We start from the raw sequence: 16,912 nt of genomic DNA on the forward strand, positions 1-16,912 counted from the left end.
CTTTCCCAATACGGCTTAGTGGTCCTCGAATGATTGGCGGCCAAACAAGTAATGTTGGAACTTCACATTCATTCTGGAAGATGGAACATGTAATATACCTGTCGTGACTGCGTAGGTTTCTCGGGGGTTCTGTACATAGTAGATATTACCAGTCGTTAGTGGACTAGTACCTAGGTACTACTTACTGTGTAAAGCCGGAGAAGCTCGTGATGTTCTCGGAAAAGCAAGTTGTTGGCCTAAGGCACCAAGTACATACTTGCAAACCCTAACTGGAGGTCTTCACCCTATACTTAAGCCTCTATAACGATTACTTTATGATCAATGCAGCAATTCGGAAAGAATTTAATAGCTATCATGGTCCGAAGATTTATATCCAACTATATATGAATTGAATTGTCCGTTAAGACCAACGAATCCTTCCCATTCTGAATGAGACCAGCCCTACAGTAGAATATTCCACCAAGGCCCACCAAAATTCAAATAGAGTACTGTGTACCGGCTATCCCGAAGAACTAGAAGACACCGTTAGATACTCACCCATTGGAAACCGTCTGAAACAAAGCTTGGGTGTGGTTATGGTTCTGCCTAAGCACGGCATTCCACCTGGTTAAGTAATGGATTGACTGCTGCGCCTTGCCAGATACTCAAAACGTCCTCGTATTTCCAGTCATCGGGCCTCCATTCAGTCCAATCACATCTCTCGATGGCCCGAGGATGCTGAACTGCAACCATTTTCAGCTTCGATGGATGTACTACCTCGCGACTAGGTAACATGATAATGGTAATCCAGAAAAACTGAGGCGGGCGAAGGGCCTATAAATCGCATACACGCACATCCTCGTCCTGCCAGACTTGTAAGACAAAACACATCCAAGTGAACATCCCAACCCTAAGATTACAAAAGCATGGATCAACCAGTTCAACTTCTCTCCTACCAACGCCTCAAATCAAAGAGTACCTTTATTATCTCCCTGCAACATGGGAACGGTACCGCAACTCCTATCTACGAAGTCGCATGTTTATCCTCGAACCCGAACCTCTCCATCTCCCGCCTCCAGCCTACATACCAGCAGCAGCAGCCACCACCACAATATGGCTATCCACCAGCACCACACCCATACTACCAGCAATATCAACCATACCCACCCCAGCAATACTCGATAAACAACCCACCACCACCCACCAAAACAACCATAGGAACTGTTGCCCTCTCTTCTATGTCGTCCAAAATCACCATCTCAATCCACAACATCTCCGAACTCAAAATGAAGCGTCCGGGCTTCCTCGCCTCTGGCCACCGATTCACGCACCCTCGCTACGGTACCCTCGAATGGAAAGAAAGCGATCTCTTCGAGAAACGCTTCAAGCTCGTCGACTCGAACAAGACCGTACTGGCCCGATTCGATAAGTGGAAACTACCGGAACAGCAGCAGCAATCGAAATCGTCAATCTGGGGTTCTTCCTCATCGTCGTCGTTGTCGAAGAAGAAGAAGGCGTGGGCATTCCAGATCTTTATAAATGCGGATCCGGAGCTGTTGGATTGGATTGTTGTCAGTGGGTTGGGGGTTGTTGAGTATCGGATCACTTCGGATAAGGAGTGGGAGGAGGAGCTCCTGGGAAATGATGATGTTTGGCCGGCATTGTTGGGATAAGTTTTGTCTCTTATATCTATCTTTTCTTATAGTAGTGCTTGCTTTTTTCTTTTTCTTTTTCTTTTTCTTTTTCTTTTTTATGAAAATGCTACTACATTTCGTATCCGGAATAATTTGTGCTGTAAATAGTGGGATGTAGTTAGGGTTAATGTGCGGCTTTGATCCTTCTTACATATCGAGTCGGAGATCCATAGCGATGGTTTTGTTACTCTGCTTCATGCATGAGTGACGCCTGGGATATGTAGGAATGTACAATATTCTTTGTCTATTTGATACGACTTATATAGCACGGGTTATGTATAGGGGCAATTTTACACACACTGGTAAGATAGAGCCAAGGTGCGTTCTCCAATGTTCAGCAACGTTTCACAGCGCTGCGCTGGCAAGGATGTTTGTCGCATATCAAAAGAACGAATTAGTCGATGGAACCCTGTATACAGTATGGAGTATGGCCATGGGGATCTATTTATCATTGGATGTAGCTCTGTTGGACTTGGACTACCCCGTTGTCTACTGATGTGACACTAGGGCAGTTAGCTCCCAGTGCCCTATCTCGACGCGGTAAGGAGAGCAGCAGATCCTAATCATAGGATAGATACTAATCCCTATCGTGAGTACCGGGTGACAGGGGTAGTAATTAGGAGAGAAGCACTTTGTTAATGGCCAGGAAGAATAAGGGAAAATAAGAAACACGAATCAGTTTACCTCAGTCAGCATCGGTAAGACCGGAAACTCTCCACTGACCTGAACGGCGCACTCCCGAAACCAATCTATTGCGATGGGTTCGTGGTGATACGAGCTTGGGCCTAGGCCGAGCCACTAAATGAACCCTTGTTGTCTTAGAACAGATTCCCTTGACCTTTGTAAAACACACTAACCCACTAGAACCAATGGACTTTAGCCCTGGAACGCCGACTCTCTTTGGTCGGTGGGACAGCTCGCCCCCTCTGGCAGATCTATTTATTACCACTCGTTTAGCCGCACAGGTTCATTCAAGTGAATGAACCCAGTTCATAGTCCGGTTCCGATCTGCTAGTAAATAAATAATAATCATGATTCCTCAAAGAACATAATTTATTCTCTCTCCCCCCCCCCTCCCCCAACTCCAAACCATGGTCCCCTCTCGATCACAAGGCCGGCGGCGAACGACGCTTCTAGCCCTAGGCTTGGTGACCATCTTCATCTGGCTCTTCTCCCACTATTGGTCACACTCAGAGGAACACAGTCCTCCTGTCAGCTCAGCCGTTCATGGCGAGTTTTGGCGCCAGTTCCAACCCCTATTAAAACAATGGAGACCAAACTGCGAACCCCCAGAACGACTCGGCAAGGCAGAATCAGTCGGCTTCGACCCCAAAGCCACCGAGCAGCCACCCAACCTAACATCAATGCCAGCAGAAGACGTTCTGAAAATGAAACACGCCCATAGCAAATTCGTGCACGCCATCGCCAAGGAACCCCCAGCACTGGCCTACCAACCAGGCACGCGGGGGATAGTCTCAACCGCGGGCGGCTCGTATCTGCCCGTGCTAGTAATCTCACTACGCATGCTGCGCCAGACGGGCTCCAATCTACCCATGGAGGTATTTCTAGCCGACTGGAGCGAGTACGATGGCTATATCTGCCAGGTAGTGCTACCGTCCCTGAACGCGAAATGCGTCCTGCTCTCCGAGATCCTGGATACGGTCCCGGACAGCAAAACCAAGATCGAGAAGTACCAGTACAAGCCGTTCGCCATGCTCTTCTCCTCCTTCGAGGAGATTCTCTTCCTCGATGCGGATGCGTTCCCTCTCCAGAAACCGGAGCTGGCTTTCACCAGCGAGCCCTTCAAATCCAAGGGTCTGATCACCTGGCCTGATTTCTGGGGCCCCACTGCCTCGCCTCTGTACTATACGATTTCGTCGCAGGAGAGACCCGCCCCGAATATCCGGCAATCGACGGAGTCGGGTGAGGTGTTCATCTCCAAGCGCACGCATCTCAGGACCCTGCTGCTCGTCGCCTACTACAACTACTGGGGTCCCGGGTATTACTACCCGCTCCTCTCGCAGGGCGCAGCAGGCGAAGGCGACAAGGAGACCTTCATCGCGGCGGCGACGGTGTTCAACGAGCCCTTTTACCAGGTCAGTGAGCCCATCCGCGCGCTGGGCCGTCATACGAACGATGGATTCGCCGGCTCGACCATGGTTCAGTATAGCCCGATGGAGGACTACGCCTTGACGAAGAAGGGCGAGTGGCGGATCAAGGGGTCCAGCGTTCCGGCACCGAAACCGTTTTTCGTGCATATTAATTTCCCCAAGTTCAATCCCGCGACGGTGTTCTCGGATAACGGGCCCGTGGTGAAGGAGGATGGCAGTTATACGCTGGCGTGGACGGCTCCGGAGGATGTGATTGAGTCGTTTGGACCGGATCTGCAGCGTCAGTTGTGGTCGGAGATTCGGTGGACGGCTTGTGCTCTTGAGGGCAATAGTATTAGTTGGAAGGGGGAGACGGGGATCTGTGAGAAGGTGGAGGATTATTGGGATACTGTCTTTCGTTGATTTTGGGGATTGTGAAGCTTTTTCATGAAGCGAAATTGTACAAAACAAACGATTATATCGGCCCTGATTGGGCATGCTTGTGCTGTGCACAAGTGAAGTAATTGCATCCGGCTTATGATGTGCCCTCTCTTGGGCTGAATGATGATTTCTATTCAATATGTACTTATATCCGTGAATATGTACAAGAAAATCAAGAGATTTGGACGACCACGTCATAGGAAAATATGCAATGTTCCATTAATTAATCCTATATTGATGCTTGGTATATATGCGATCTTAGGACAACCCAGCCTTCTAAACAAAATCGAAAATATAATTCGTGCATATGCAACCATGATCATTACTCGTTATCCATGAACGCCGTCTCATCGTAGTCAATGCAATTCTTCTAAACAACAATGATTGCAGTCTTCTCTCCAAACTCCTGGTTGTAGCCGCCCAATTATCACTTGGGTATATACGTCTTTTGGTCTTTTCGTTCTGAGCTATTTTCTTGTTTGTTGCTTGGTTCGCCTGGGAAAATGCTTCCTGGGCATCTGATATGTATGGGGCCTTCATTCTGTAAAGTCACCAATTTACCCCTAGCCCGTCAGATCCAGGCCGAGTAGGAGAGCTGCCACTCCGAGCACGCATACCATGCAGCTCTTGTGGCTGGAGATCGAGCTCATGGTGAACCAGGGGGCCTGACCGGTTTCCGTGATAGAGGCTGTAAGGTAAAGCGTGCTGCACCGTCTGAGCCCCGTATACTCCGTATCCACCAAGCCTTTGACGAGCTTCGCGAACGTCCACTCTATGGGCGCCAAAGGGCAAGGTTGGCGGTGGCTCAGGATCCCAAGCGATACCTGCCCCGAGACGTTCGTCCAACGGGGGGATCGGTCTCAGGTTTGTTTGAGCAGGTGGGGCACAGGTCATAACATCTGCTTGAAGGGCACTCACAATTCCTTGGGAATGAGCATCTCGTATCCAGCTTCCAGTATTGGATAGCGTTTGTTGCTGAGGCAAGATATGAGACATTCCGGGCGGTATGGCAGTATGCGCATTCGAGGGCATCGGAGAGAGCCGGGGCGGATAACGAACTGGCTCGGTAGCCCAAGACTGATGGGACTGTGCTGATCCACCACGAGACATCGGTTCAGGTGCCGGATCTGATGCATATCCAGTAGGTGCCTCCGCAGCCGCAGAAGATGGTGGAGATGCGCCGGGCATGATGGCAGACGGATGCGTTATTGGATTAAAGCTGGCGAGCGGCTGACTGACAGGTACTGATTGAGTTGTAGCGCTCACTCGACGAGAATAAGTGACCTCAATATTATTGTCGTACGGAAGAGGAGGCAGGTAGGTCAGAACCGAAGGGGTGCTTGCGGACATGTCCACAGGGGCCATTGCCCTTACCGCGGACAGGTGTCGAGAACGGTAGTGTGAATCATGCGGTGTCCTCAAGTCCAAGGCGTTTAATTGATGAGTGAGATACCCTTGGTCCGGCTCACTGTATGTTGATCGACTCATTGGTTCTGATTTGAAATCAGAAGGTAATGGTAACAGCGGCGCGTTACCTAATCGGCTGTGAAGGGAGCCACCGGAGGATTTGCTTTTCAATCTTAGGAGCTTGGGACGTGCCTGTCCACCGGGCGTCGATGATGACCGCTGCTTCGATGAGGCAACACCGTCCTGGGTGCGCCTAGCAGCCACTGTAGCATATGTTGGGACGTTTTCCTTATGTAACATAAGCCTGTCATTCACTGCTTTCCCGAACTTCTCGTGAGCTGAGGGTGGACTTGCGTTATGAACGGCAGTCAGTGCCTCGGATGCAGAAATGATGGAGCTGCTTCGACTTCCTTTCTCCAGGATACTACTCGATGCGCTTCTTCCTTCGACTGGGAATACCCTCAGGATAGGAGCTGCTGGCTTTATACCCCAAGCGCTGCGTGGGAACTTTGGTCTTTGCTTCGAACGCCTCTCCCTACTTGCTTGGAGCCTTGGAGACTTCTCTACTACCTGCCATTCTTGATCGTCTGTAGTATGTGCAGCACTAGAAGATCGTGAAGACTTTGGCCTCTCCGTTGCCTGACTAAGCTGTGACAGTGCCGGAGACGTTCGATGAACAGCTTGTAACCCTTCACCGTCGGTTTCGTACCCTTTCTCATCATCTCCCTTGGACCATCGGAAAATGTGAGGGAGAAACGGCTTCAAGTTGAAATGGGGTGGTGACATTGGCATCTCTTCCGGTGATTCAACCTTCGGCTCTACCACATCACTGAATTCCCATGTCAAGTTTCGCGACGGCCCTTCATCTGTCGCAGAATCGGGGACAGACGACGAAGAACTGCTCGACCTGTCGAAGACAGATCGCTGTTTGCGAGCGATTTCCTGTGACGAACTTGGCGAAATCCTCTCAATCTCATTACTGATACTCCTCATGATTTGCGCGAGGTCATCCCGAGCTTCACAAAGCGTCTTTGTCTCCTTTGAGGATTTCTTGGGAAAGTTCTCCAGCAACCTTGACGCATGCATTTCATACTCCCGATAATCTTTTACTAAGCCATAGTCATCAACGCGATCCATCCGCTTCTTTGCGTGCTCATAGGACATGCAGAAGACGCGGGTGGCAACCACCAGCCAGGAATCATAAAAGCCAGCGTCCGAATTGGTTGTATTGGCAGAAAAGGATTTTTTCCGTTCCTCGTCCATGATCTTCAGCTCATCTCGACAGAAGCCTTGTACAACGCTATGGATTTTGATCAGGTCAATAGAGCCGGAACTCTGATAGACAGAGAAGAATGCATCTTGGCTACTTTCTGTTTGCGATTCCGATAGGTCGGGGGCAACGGCCGCCATGTCTAGGATCTCGCCCTTTTCGGATCTTGGCGACAGCGCTTTTGCCTGGAGCGCATACGCATCTGTGGTTCTTTCTATGAGTCCGTATCGGATAAGGATCCCTAGTGTTGTGTCAATATCCCCTTGCTCACCAGGTCTACTACCGGTTAGGATTTCGACGTGCCACATCTCCAGTGCAGCCTTTCCCAAGTTAATCAAGCCAACCGGGACATGATGACCGAAAAATGACAAAAGGTTAATCAAGTTCAACGCTTCGAAGTGCCCCATTCGATACAGGTCATGCATAATGCTCAGAAATGGCTCTGCGAGTTTCTCGTCCGTCAAATGGGAGTTAACGTGATATTTGTCGATAGATTTAGATGTCGCACTAAGTCGGTGACTGATCGCATGGATGGCCAGAGGGAGACATTCGTAGTGATTTACCAGTTCCGTAGCTTTGCGGATTTGGCTCCGGGTTGGCTTTCTGATACCGAGGTCTTTGAAGAGAAGCTTGCATGCATCTTCAACCTGGAGGGGTTTAATCTGCAGGCAGTATGGCTCATATAAGCGTTGCTTTTTCCGCAACGTCTTGTCCACAGATGTGTAGATAATACTACAATTTTTGTTGAAAGGAAGGAATTGTCTGAAGTGGTTGAGGTCGTCGTGATGATCGAACGAGATCCCGTCAAATATTAGGAGCCATTCTTCACGCACTTGCAGCCAGTTTCGAACTGCCTCTACATGCTTCTGGGGTTGTTGCGAGTCCTGAGCTTCAGTCAGCATAGCCGCTTGAGCAATATCCCAAAAACATTTTGCGGTTGATTCGCGCGATTTCGCATCGACCCAGAAGATGCCACCGGGGTATTTTTCACGTTGGCTCCAGACATATTGGCGTGCGAGGTGGGACTTTCCTGAGCCAGGAACTCCACAGACAAGAACAGCCATGAGGCGCTCTGCTCTGTTCTTTGCCTTGTACAGCCTAGAATGGAGTATTTCAAGCTCTTTCTGCATTCCAAAAAAGGTTGCGTTTGGATGAAATCCTGGCGGCACCACAAAAAAATCCCTTTGAGGTACTGTAAGGGTTACGCTTCCAGCCATGTCGGATACAGGGGATTGTCTTCCGGTGTTCGGAGGCAGGCTGATCAGAGGAGGAACGGTGTTACCTAAGAACCAGAGAAGTCAGCATAATCTGACTGCAACTTCGTTGACTTGCCTTATACGATAGGATATTATAGTACAGGAACTTGTCAAACATAAAAGCATATCGCCTAGGGACGCAAGGAAAAAAAAAAAAAAAAAAAAAAAAAAAAAAAAAAAAAAAAAAAAAAAAAAAAAAAAAAAAAAAAAAGGAAGACAAATAAATGCATGGCATCAATGCAAAATCAGTGGAAACTCTTGAGGCGTTTTCTTTTCTTTTCCTTTCTTGCTTTTATTTTTTTTTTTCTTTGTCCATCACTTTCATCCAATTTCGTCACGCATGCAGAGATAATAGCGAATTCTAAAAGCGCTTACTAGCATATAGCATCTCCGGGGGTTCCTCGACCTCGTATTCCTTCATGGTAACAGAAGATGTAGCAGAAGTACTTTCAGGAAGAAATTGTGTCCTACCAATTTTGCGAAGATCCGGCTCACTCCCCTCCATTTGCGACGTACTGTCTGGCCTCTCTAGTTCCGGTTAGCTTTGTGACTACTAGAAAGCCGCGGCTACGCCGCGTCTATGCTTGGGTCTGAAGCGCTTACCATTCCTCAGAAGATCCTTGAGCTTGTTTTGTGTTGCCGCTCTCCGGGTCTGTTGCTCCTCAGCCCATCGGTCCAAGATAGTAGCCGGGGCATCGCGAGAGTATCGTAGGAGAGCTTCTGCAACTGCCTCATAACCAGGCGCGTTATCGTCCTCAAATTTACACATATGCCGATGATCTGCTTCAATCCCCATGCGCTCCACGCCTTCGGCATACGGCGCGGCTGAGCTTTCGTCCACTATTAACTCGCGAGTCCCCTTAACATCAGTTGAAAGTGTCTCATGAAAGAAGTAGATATGAAATCTGCTCATCATGTCGGCAAATAGACTGTTAATATTCTGCAATGTTTCATTGTTCGTTCTCAATGCTTTGACAAGCTGAGAAGACGATTCCATGTACTTCTTGGGAAGTACTGCGCTGCAGATGTTCTGCAGTAATAGGCCCCATTTCGCGATATCCGAGCCGTTGTGAGGCGTTCCGAGGAAGAGGATTCCATAAGTAGAGACATAGATCGACCGCAGATGCTGAATCTTCGCATCTGAAACGTTTTTACAGTAAATCAGGGCACGTTTGACCACCAAGCCACCTAGCGAGTGACAGACAAAGAGTATAGGGCGATCCGAACAGCTTCGAAGCTAGTAGATGTAGGGAGGATGTTAGCAACCAGTTTAGGTGGCAAAGCAGGCCAACTATGATAGAACATCAATACAATGCAATACTAAAGATGTATTCAATATATCATGTATGATAGACCCGTGCTTGCACAGTAAATGGAGAGGATATGGAAACTGAAGGAAAAGTGAAATGAAACAAGTCGAGTCACTCACATTGCGATTCGCCGCAAGGCCCGAGGCAAGTGTCTCTGCATGATGGTGAATGCGATCCCTCGAAGCGCCATCGGTGAACGAGGCAACATTCGCATTATATCCATATGTCAAGATCCGCACTCGGCTAGGCTCCAACACTTCCGGGAGAAGGTCAGCTGGCCAAAAGATGGGTGGATTCCCATGGGTGGCCCAGGTGTTATAGGGATGGCCGTTCAATCCATGGACAAAAACAATGTCGACCAGAGGTTTTTCCTTGGAGCAGTATACTTGAGTCAAGCCAATTTGCTTGACTCGGGCGGCAAGGTCTGACATATGAGATTGATGGCAGTCACACCCCCGCGAGGGTGTGTGTCGACACGTTACCTATCGTGGCGAAATGGTGGATATGGGGGTTGAGGGGGGGGGTTAACTAAACATGAATTGAATAATTGTGATATAAAAGACGCAGATCGACGTACTCGGACAGAGGGGATAAGGACAACGATTTGTAGTAGTGAGTGGATGAATGAAAAGTACAGGTCAGGGAGAAAGCCAAAGTATTTATACGAAAGAATCGAGAGGACCTCTTGTGATTGGAGGCGGGGTCGGAGTTCGTTCGTTCGTTAGTTACTACTAGTAAAGGTAGGCCCAAAGCAGATGACAACAAGTTCCTGGTGCCTGCGGGTGTGGCAGAGCTGTCAGTGGCCCTGATCGTTTAGTGCCCGTGAGTAATTTACTAATAGTAAGCACCTCTCGAGTAAGAAGAAAGTGTCCATGGTTTACGTTCTCGTGAGCATGGGGCGTTGCTCTTCTTCATCGGTATGACCACTCGAACGGGGTCATGGGGGAAGGTCCGTCCTTTTCTTCCCTCGATAGGACCGAGTAATCCCCTCATTACTGATCTTTCTGATTTATTTTTTATTTTCATTTTCATGACCCTTGGGTGATTACGAATAATCTGGTCTCTCGGGATCCACAGCCAACTCCTCCGAAAACAAATGAGGGTGATCACTAACATTCCTTAGCTCCATATGCTACTCATTAGGAGGAAGTAAGGTGTGTAGCCGCAGATCGTGGGGAAGATTACGGTCCTATCGGCATTTCCTGACCTTTTCCCCTCTGCCAAACAAGCCTGCGGGATGTACGGTAGGGTTAAAATTACACGGTCCGATTGTCCAATATTGATCGTACACGTAGCGCAGCAAAATTCTTACTTGGAGCCGTGAAGAAGTCAATCTCAATCCCGACATATTCGGGGCAGCCACCATATCAGCCTTGTATGTATTTATTCCTTATGAGCAGGGAATTCAATCTTTTGCCCCCATGGTGGCTGTGGTTTTCATCCGATCTCGATGCACGTCATTTTCTGGAGCCTCATCCTTCTTTCTATGACTACACTACCTACTCTTTTCTTTCTCCACCTTCCTTTCCTTTCCTTTTTCTGAATTACTCGTAACTTGTCGTGACTAACCCCCAACTCAAACGAGACGTATTGATGCATAAGCCCACGTACGAAGTACTACCCAGTGTAGTATGGGGCAAAAAGAAACAGACATACACGCATTGCCTGTCAACAAGGCTGTGCCCCATTGGTGAGGCGAAAATAAAAATGGAATGTAACATGACACAGGCAACACTATAGAGTTTCACCCTATCAGATACCGAGTCGATTTTTCTTTTGTTGCCTGATACGACAGGCGGTTTGATCTTCCACCATTTGATTGATTTAAATAAATACACCAAGAAAAGTTGTGGAGCTGCGGCCCGTTCGGCGTTCCAGGGGAATGGGATTTAATCGATTGGGGAACCCTTGGTTTAATTCCCTTGAAACATCCTGAACCAAGGTTGGCTCAGTGCATGTTGTTGTGCCATGGCACTTCTGCGGCGATGTTTAATTTCAAGGGCAGGATAGTTTTCTGGAAATTCTTCGTCACTTCTGATTATTCGAAATATCAGGCCTTTTCTATGTCGAGGCAAGCTGGATGTGTTTGGAATTTACCCATTCTTCTGCCAAACACCAGATACTACAGTGCATACATGATGAGGGACACCGGGGCCTATGACTCACATTGCGTTTCTTTATGTTTTGTCGACGATCCAGAAGGTTGATTGACTCACAAGCCGATTACGTCCACTCCTCGTTTAGGGCGAAGCGGATATGAATTCCGAATTCTTCCAACCCATCTATAGGTCTTGTTTCAGTATCTTCTGAAGGCATAGATCCATGGTTGAAACCTTTAGAGTAGGAGTCCATCCCGACGGGTGTGGCTCAAGTTAGCATGAGCATATTGGTAGGCAGGCATCAGTGTCATGCGAAGTCAAGTGGAGACGACAGGCAGGCACTGGTAGAAAGGATGGAACACAAGATCCTAACGCAGAGTTGCCCTATCGCCACTTACAGGCCACGGAATACTCCAAAGGTTGTCTCTATAAATCACCGATTTCAGATCTATGACGAGTACAAATATTTTCCAAATGCAACAAGACAGCTTCACTCGAGCTCAGGTAACGAGTAACATTGCTTTTTTTTTTTTTCACACATTTACCACATGGGCACTTGACACATTCATCGCCCCCGGAAAGCAGGCTTCCTCTTTTCTGCGAACGCCCGCAAAGCCTCAAAGCGATCTTCCGTCTCAACCACGCCATCATAAGCCTCATTCTCTGCCACCTCACCTTTCTGGAAGTCATTCACGGCCTGAAGTGCCTGCTTGATAGCGATGGGTCCACCTTCGCAGATATCCATGGCTAGTTTGATACTCTCCCGTAGCACTTTCTCACGCGCAGCGCCCTCCTTTTGCTCCTCCTCAGGTAATATCTCAACGAGCCGATCGCAGAGCCCCATAAAGTATGATTCGGGGCCCGACACACGTCGCCCCGTTAGGATGAGGTCTCGGGCGCGGTTCACCCCAACAATCCCCGGTAGGCGGTATGTGCCTCCCGCCCCAGGGATAATAGCTAGTCTGGTCTCGGGCAATCCAACAATGCTGGAGGAGCCAAAGACACGTAGATGCGTAGATAGGGCGAGTTCTAGCCCACCTCCCAGCGCCATAGAAGACACAGCAGAAATTGTGGGTACGGGTAGCCCAGCAAGATCACGGAACGTACCACGCAGCTTGGACAAGAATTCATTTGTTCTAAACAATTGTGAAATAATATTAGTCGGGAAGAAAAGGGAGAGGCTGGGGTGTTGAGGATGAGAACTCACTCTTGCTTGGTCATATTTACTCGCTCTTTCAAATCTGCACCCGCACAAAAGGCCGAATCGACATTACTAGCAATGACCAAGGCCCGTGTAGGACCGGTGCCTCCCTCCGCGGATATGGACTGGACATGCTTAGCCAGGCCGTCCAAAAGATTCTTGGAAATTGCGTTTCTGGCTTTCGGTCGGTTCAGCAGCAGGACTCGAATGTTTCCGGAGCCGGGCGCGGGGATCTGCTGGGACTGTATCACTGCATCATCCGCACTGGTGCTATATCTTGTGACCCTGACGCGAACCGACAAGACCGAGGGCTGTCGCAATGTATGTGAAAGACGCAGGCGTGGTGGCATCTTCGAGTTGTAAAATTAATTCTATCCAGGCGATCAAAAGAAAGTCTGGCCTCTTGTAAAAGGACTGAATAACTGGCGAGATATCCCAAGAGGAATGATTTTGAAAAAGCGAGACGGAATGCATTGAAGAAGCTCGGAAGTGTGGGGAAGCTGCTGAACAGCTCCAGCAACTGCGGGGAAACCATCCACCGAGAGGCCCCAATTCTTACCGCGGATAAGCGCTACCATCGAGTCTCTTCTGCAGAGTCAGCTATGAAGGGGTATCATCCGATGATATTGAAACGCCACACAATCTATAATACGTATATATACAGCTAATGTACAAAAATGTTGGATGCTCCATCATTGCGCCTCATGCTCCTCCCAGTGAACAGCGTAATATTCCTGAACTTCCTCGTCGCTAGGCCAAGGGCCCCAGGTGTGCGTTGTCGTGACTAAGTCATATGCCTCTTGCAAGTTCGGATCCGAGAATGACAATCCCTCCGAATCATTGGGGGACACCTCACTTGTACGCTCAAATCCCCTTAAATCACGCCCTTGTGCAGCTGAAGCTGTCCAGTGGAGTGATCCCCAAGACTGCCTTTCCCGACATCCCTCGAGAAATAAGCGCATTGCCACTAATGTGCGTCGCATCATGATGCCACCGTTCAAGTACTCCTCGGACGCTTCTTTAAGGGGCGTCGCATACTGAGACATCCATCGGAGAAGGCTGAGGAGGCCATCGTAATCTTCAGCTAATCCCAATGATCTGACAAATGCGTGAAGGACGACAGGGGAAGGCACATGAAGTAATGGCGGCAAACTTACTTGGGCGTCAGTCACATTCTGAGAAGATAATCTGCCAGACGCAAACAAGGATGGAGTTCCGAAGTCTGGAAGAACAAGTCGGTCAAATTGGTCTTTGAGGCTCCGCAGACCATGCTGAACCATATCCTCGAATCGCGGGCAGGCAAGACCTATGTATGCCAGCTTTCCCTGATTTGCAGCATTACCAACAACCTCCAAGGCTTCTTCCACAGCATCTAGACTCTTGATCCCAGCATTTACCGCTCTTGAAAAACCGCTGCATAGAACCTGGAAGCCCTGCAGGCCGAGTTGGATATCGTGATGCTCCATCCGTCCTGCAATTTCTAACATTTCGTGCCAAGCTACAACACGCTGGATGTTTCCATTCATCTTGCTAAAACGACCAGTGACGCGGTCTTTGTTCAAAGCCGATAACACAGAAACCCAAGCTTGAGGGGACCGGGAATGCCGTACTCTAAGCAGTTCGATTGCGTGTGCTAAAGTCCTCGGGTGCCGATGTTCATTTCCATTCCCTAGATACTCATCCTGGGAAAAAAGGGTCGATGTCTCCCCGTTGGCCATCTGCGAACTGCCCAAGATGATCGGAAATGCATCTCTCGCATGTCTGGCTGACATTTCACCGAAGGTCGAGAATTTACACAAGAAGTATACGAATGCTGAGAAAAGATGTGCGGGGAGTTCGTTTACAACTTTCTGACTTTGTTCGTCGTAGATGGACTTATGTGCCCAGACGGTGCACAAAGCTCTGATCTGCTCATTAGACAAATCACTGCAGCTTAGGTAATCCAGACCAGATCTGAAGGTTGGCGCGTATCGTAGCAGGAGGGAAAGGAATCTTGCCTGCGGTCGGATCCCCTCGGAGAGCATTTGTGCAAGGAGCTCGTCTAACGTGGGTGGCTCTGTATGCACATAAATTAAATCCCGCGCAGACAAAGGCTCTGGGAAGGTTTCCAGAGCATCACCTGGCAAAGCATGGCTCATTTGATCGAAATTGGTGTGTAATGCGTTTCGTCGGTAAATCAATTTCTCAGCCATTGCAGTGTAGATGCTCCCCCGTGGAGGTAGGCCTTGATCTCGATACGACAGAAAACAGGCCCAAGCTTCTCGCACAGTCCTTGTAGCCCGGATACGAGCTTCCCAGATTGTATGGTGGTCCGCATTTCCTATACGTCCACGCAGACGCCATGGCTGGCGCGCTAGGGTCCTTGTTTGAATAGTAGGACTTTTGTCTGTGTCCCATCCGGCGAGGATACTGGACACTTCCTCCCAGCGACTATGAGCATAACCTGCTTCTTTCATCTGAGACATTACTCGCATGGCACGGCTTCTCAATCCTTCGATTCCTCTCTGAGAGTCAAGACCTAGCTTTTCTTCTTTCCATGGCGGCCACGATGGAGCCTTTAACTCTGCGGATTGCCGCTCAGCTAGCGTTTTCTTATGGGCTAGCTGTACCGCGGTGATACCTTGGTACCCTCGACGCGTGACGGGCAAAACAGGCTGGTTTCTGGCCATTGCTCTAAGAAGCTCGAACTGTGCTTGCTGCTGTATTGAAGCCGAAGTGAAAGGTCCCTGTCTGCAGGGCAACGAGAGTAACCGAAGGAATGTGTTGCATTTCCCAGCCAGCACCTGGACATTTCGCGGTGTCGCTGATGCCATAGTACCAGCCCCCTCTGGTTCCAGGAGAGTAAGGTAAAACGCGAACGTACGCACAATAGGAAGCTGTGCTTGCGGCCACAGTTGACGAGCATGATGAAGCAAACGAACGACGAATGTGGCACAGGTATTAGGATCTATCAAGGGCTTTGCGTCGTCGGATTGGTGAAGCTCATCGAAAAAATTGTCATCTTTCGCAGAACCCAATGCAGTACCTAGTTTTGAATGTGGTTGACCGCTGATAAGGCGCAGCGAATAAATGAGGAGTAAACGGAAGGACTTAATATCAAGGTCCTGCCGCAACAAAAGAAGAGGTATGAAAGGCGGAATAATTCGAGCAGCAGAGCCTCCCTTTTCCTTTGGATCTGACTGCAGTTCTAACGCGCAAATCCGGAGGATAGACTCGTAAGGGGTGCGGCTCTTGAGGATCCATGTCCATGAAACCACATCTTTCACTGAATACTGCCGCGCACTTAAATATTTACGGTATTCTTTGTTAAGAAAAACCTTTCGCAGAGCAACATCCAGTTCTAAAGACTTTCCTTTGACTCCCTCTTCACCCGTCCGGTCTAGCAAACGATCCACATGGTAAATGTAGTCTGCAGCAATCTCTTGGAGCGAGACTCTATGCTCAATTTTGAATCTGATCCTTTGTCTCCTGTCTAAAGGAGACATAAGGCGGTCGTTGGGATTTCTCGAAGTAAACGTCCAGTTTTGACGCGTTGTACTGTCAGGAGGATGCACAACATTTTGCAATGTATCAATTAAATACTCGGTTGGTGTCGGATTGAAGGAAACAGCAAGCTTTTTTGACTTCCTTCGGGGGTTATGCAATTCATTCTGTGGTTTTTCACGTGGCCGTTTGCCATGCGCATCCCGGCTCATCAATGTATTCGTAGTAGATGGTAATGGTGTTGATTTAGAGGCCTCCTGTGTGAAATATTTGGGTTTTGACGGGGTCTGTTCGGGGGGTGATGATTTGGAGCTCTGTTCTCTCTGTTGCTGTTCACGGTCTGGGCCAGGGGGCACATAGGATTGATTAAACTGAGACTGAAGCCGCAAACCACACCAGAACTCACAAGATGCGTGTTGATCATCATGTCCGACCCGATGTATTTGGTCACGCGTGGATTCGTATCGAGGAGAAATCAAGGTCCCCACTGAGCTTAGAGACCGTGACAGCGTTCGAGGACCGAGTAACACATTAACAGACGAACTGGAAAGCGCCGTCAGGTACCCCGGATATGTGAGGCTATTATAATACAGCTCCTTAAAGTTGAAGAAGAGAAACATGTTAATACAGCACTAAAGAATATTTTGTCCGGGGTTGTTTAATCGGTACCTTCGGCCATACA

General features: G+C 48.8%; 5 protein-coding genes across 5 annotated transcripts; 2 read left to right on the plus strand and 3 right to left on the minus strand.

The window, feature by feature from the left end:
• Positions 1-905: 905 nt before the first annotated feature.
• Positions 906-1,652, plus strand: BDV38DRAFT_279619 (uncharacterized protein; the record flags this gene model as incomplete). The annotated part of the gene is made up of 1 exon (XM_032059066.1): positions 906-1,652. One exon carries the CDS (start codon positions 906-908, stop codon positions 1,650-1,652), a length of 747 nt encoding a protein of 248 aa, XP_031917242.1.
• An 815-nt stretch (positions 1,653-2,467) lies between these two features.
• BDV38DRAFT_223054 (alpha-mannosyltransferase) lies at positions 2,468-4,470 on the plus strand. Its single transcript, XM_032052812.1, has one exon. It carries the CDS (start codon positions 2,765-2,767, stop codon positions 4,184-4,186), a length of 1,422 nt encoding a protein of 473 aa, XP_031917243.1. The 5' UTR covers positions 2,468-2,764; the 3' UTR covers positions 4,187-4,470.
• A 283-nt stretch (positions 4,471-4,753) lies between these two features.
• Positions 4,754-9,878, minus strand: BDV38DRAFT_279621 (LipA and NB-ARC domain protein; the record flags this gene model as incomplete). The annotated part of the gene is made up of 4 exons (XM_032059067.1): positions 4,754-8,163; positions 8,513-8,665; positions 8,741-9,374; positions 9,567-9,878. 4 exons carry the CDS (start codon positions 9,876-9,878, stop codon positions 4,754-4,756), a joined length of 4,509 nt encoding a protein of 1,502 aa, XP_031917244.1.
• A 2,109-nt stretch (positions 9,879-11,987) lies between these two features.
• Positions 11,988-13,146, minus strand: BDV38DRAFT_238939 (putative mitochondrial methylglutaconyl-CoA hydratase (Auh)). The gene is made up of 2 exons (XM_032053724.1): positions 12,754-13,146; positions 11,988-12,682 (listed from the first exon to the last, which is right to left on the minus strand). Exons 1-2 carry the CDS (start codon positions 13,095-13,097, stop codon positions 12,112-12,114), a joined length of 915 nt encoding a protein of 304 aa, XP_031917245.1. The 5' UTR covers positions 13,098-13,146; the 3' UTR covers positions 11,988-12,111.
• A 107-nt stretch (positions 13,147-13,253) lies between these two features.
• On the minus strand, positions 13,254-16,850 carry BDV38DRAFT_297290 (uncharacterized protein; the record flags this gene model as incomplete). Its single annotated transcript, XM_032063097.1, has 2 exons — positions 13,254-16,219; positions 16,286-16,850. The coding sequence occupies 2 exons, from the start codon at positions 16,848-16,850 to the stop codon at positions 13,440-13,442; spliced, it is 3,345 nt and encodes a 1,114-aa protein (XP_031917246.1). The 3' UTR covers positions 13,254-13,439.
• Positions 16,851-16,912: the final 62 nt, after the last annotated feature.

The sequence above is a fragment of the Aspergillus pseudotamarii genome (genome assembly GCF_009193445.1).
Source record: "Aspergillus pseudotamarii strain CBS 117625 unplaced genomic scaffold BDV38scaffold_9, whole genome shotgun sequence".
Classification (NCBI taxonomy): domain Eukaryota; kingdom Fungi; phylum Ascomycota; class Eurotiomycetes; order Eurotiales; family Aspergillaceae; genus Aspergillus; species Aspergillus pseudotamarii.

What these genes read in the sequence shown, in the direction of transcription:
- BDV38DRAFT_223054 (XM_032052812.1), top strand. Translation starts at nt 2,765, where the DNA reads ATGGTCCCCTCTCGATCACAAGGCCGGCGGCGAACGACGCTTCTAGCC.
- BDV38DRAFT_238939 (XM_032053724.1), bottom strand. Translation starts at nt 13,097, where the DNA reads ATGCCACCACGCCTGCGTCTTTCACATACATTGCGACAGCCCTCGGTC. An exon ending in GTAAATATGACCAAGCAAGA is followed by an intron (nt 12,683 to 12,753) that starts GTGAGTTCTCAT and finishes ACAATTGTTTAG; the next exon opens with AACAAATGAATTCTTGTCCA.